Genomic DNA, 1,707 nt, shown 5'->3' with positions numbered 1-1,707 from the left:
AAAAATAATACAACAAACGCATAATTGACTAATTATTTCAGCCCTAGATTTTCCATGCAGTTAATACTTTGGAAGTAATATATCTGGGTGTACAGTATTTAGGCCCTTGTCCGCTCACAAATCAATGAGCAGGACTGCTTTATGGCAATATTTGTAAGGTATTTAATTTGCTCGATTAGGCATAAACAGAGATTCCTGCATATTTTATCCATTAACAAATCCTCAATTGATTTTCCAGAATTTCTCAATACACATAATAAAATGGGCCAAAAGTTGTGACAGCACTCTTATGGAAACCCGGTACTTCATCAGTAATAGTTATGGGGCTCCACTGGAATGCTCACCCATCATCTGGCACATAAAGGTTCATAAAGAAGAATTAAGCTTCACTTTGGTTCAGTTCACTTATCTTCACAAAGCTTCAAAATACAGGGTTTTACTTGCTGTTTTAGATGCAGCTTTAATCATCTGGTCATGACAGCATGTGTGCCAATAAACGACAAAACAGATAATAAGTCAGTGTTTCCCCTATATGCATTCAGGAGCGGCGGAGGCACAGTCTGATGGCACCAAGTTAAAGTTAAATGTTCTTTTAAGTATTTTTCATTACTTAATCATGAAATATAACATTTTACTAAGATGACTTCACAGCATTTGTGAAATGTTGACTACAGACATAAGTCAAAGACAAAGCTGGAGCATTACCCTCTTCAAGTAAATATTTGTCTGACATTGAAGACTTTTCTTAAACTATGTGAACTCTCTGGATATCAGAATAGTACATTTTGCAATAAAATGCAAATTTCATGTGAGGCAGGACTGTTTTCTGCACTCAATATCATGTATGCCCAGAGACAAATCTCTCCCAGTGAGTGTCATCAACAGCAACATAATCAAAATGTATTATCAAGACCATGTTTGAGGAAGAAATCATATGCAGCATCCACGGCCAGCATTACAATCAAGGCCTTAAATGGCTAAATGGCATTGGAGGAACTGCTAATCATATGTGCCTTCAGGGCTGGCAGTGACTCACATCACGCAGGCTGTCACACACAAATCACGCTGGTCAATGACAAACTCATTCCGGTTCAATCACACAAGTGTTGGCTGTTCTTTACTTACAGAAATGAAGATGTTCAGGAGGTTCTCCAGAGTGGGAAGCTGAGGGATGAGCTTCTGCACCACTTTGCTGAAGGCCTCAAAGATGGAGTGATCGTAAATACTCGTCAAGTAAAAGCTGAATGAGATAACAAAACAAAAAAGGAAGTGAATAAACCGTTAGTAGCAGGAAACACTTCTCACTTCCTCAAAACACATATGAAAGCAGGTAAAATTACACATAGTCACGAGATCACATGACAGACACCGAATGCTAGAAAATAGCTGTTAATCAAAGCATTTAAGCCTGATTCAGACATAAAAACACAGTAATAAAAACTAAATGTTAGCAAAAAAAAAACTGTCTTCACGTGTCTGCGGCAAAACTGGACCCACATGACTAACGGACTTTGGTTACAGAGATATATATATAAATAAAAATATCAGACCCCGGAGAAGCCAGTGGCTTGAGCCAAATGGAACAGTCTGCATACACTGCAGACAGCAGAAGCTCAACTTCACAGCGAAGAAAGCACCAGAGAGCCACAAAGAACAGCAAAAAAAAAAAAAAAAAAAAAAAAAAAAAAAAAAAAAAAAAGCTTCCCA

The 1,707-nt window shown here is 37.7% G+C and overlaps 1 protein-coding gene across 1 annotated transcript in view; it reads right to left on the bottom strand.

Annotated features, from left to right (window-relative positions):
- Positions 1-1,707, bottom strand: part of rragca (Ras-related GTP binding Ca) — a 13,170-nt gene that overhangs the window by 4,012 nt on the left and 7,451 nt on the right. Inside the window, exon 4 of the mRNA XM_046044656.1 lies at positions 1,126-1,240. Coding sequence (XP_045900612.1) covers positions 1,126-1,240 — 115 coding nt within the window. The remainder of the gene's footprint in view (positions 1-1,125; positions 1,241-1,707) is intronic.

The sequence above is a fragment of the Micropterus dolomieu genome, linkage group LG03 (assembly GCF_021292245.1).
Source record: "Micropterus dolomieu isolate WLL.071019.BEF.003 ecotype Adirondacks linkage group LG03, ASM2129224v1, whole genome shotgun sequence".
Lineage (NCBI taxonomy): Eukaryota > Metazoa > Chordata > Actinopteri > Centrarchiformes > Centrarchidae > Micropterus > Micropterus dolomieu.
Note: the sequence above shows the minus strand (reverse complement) of the source record. Positions and strands in the feature narration are given on the sequence as shown.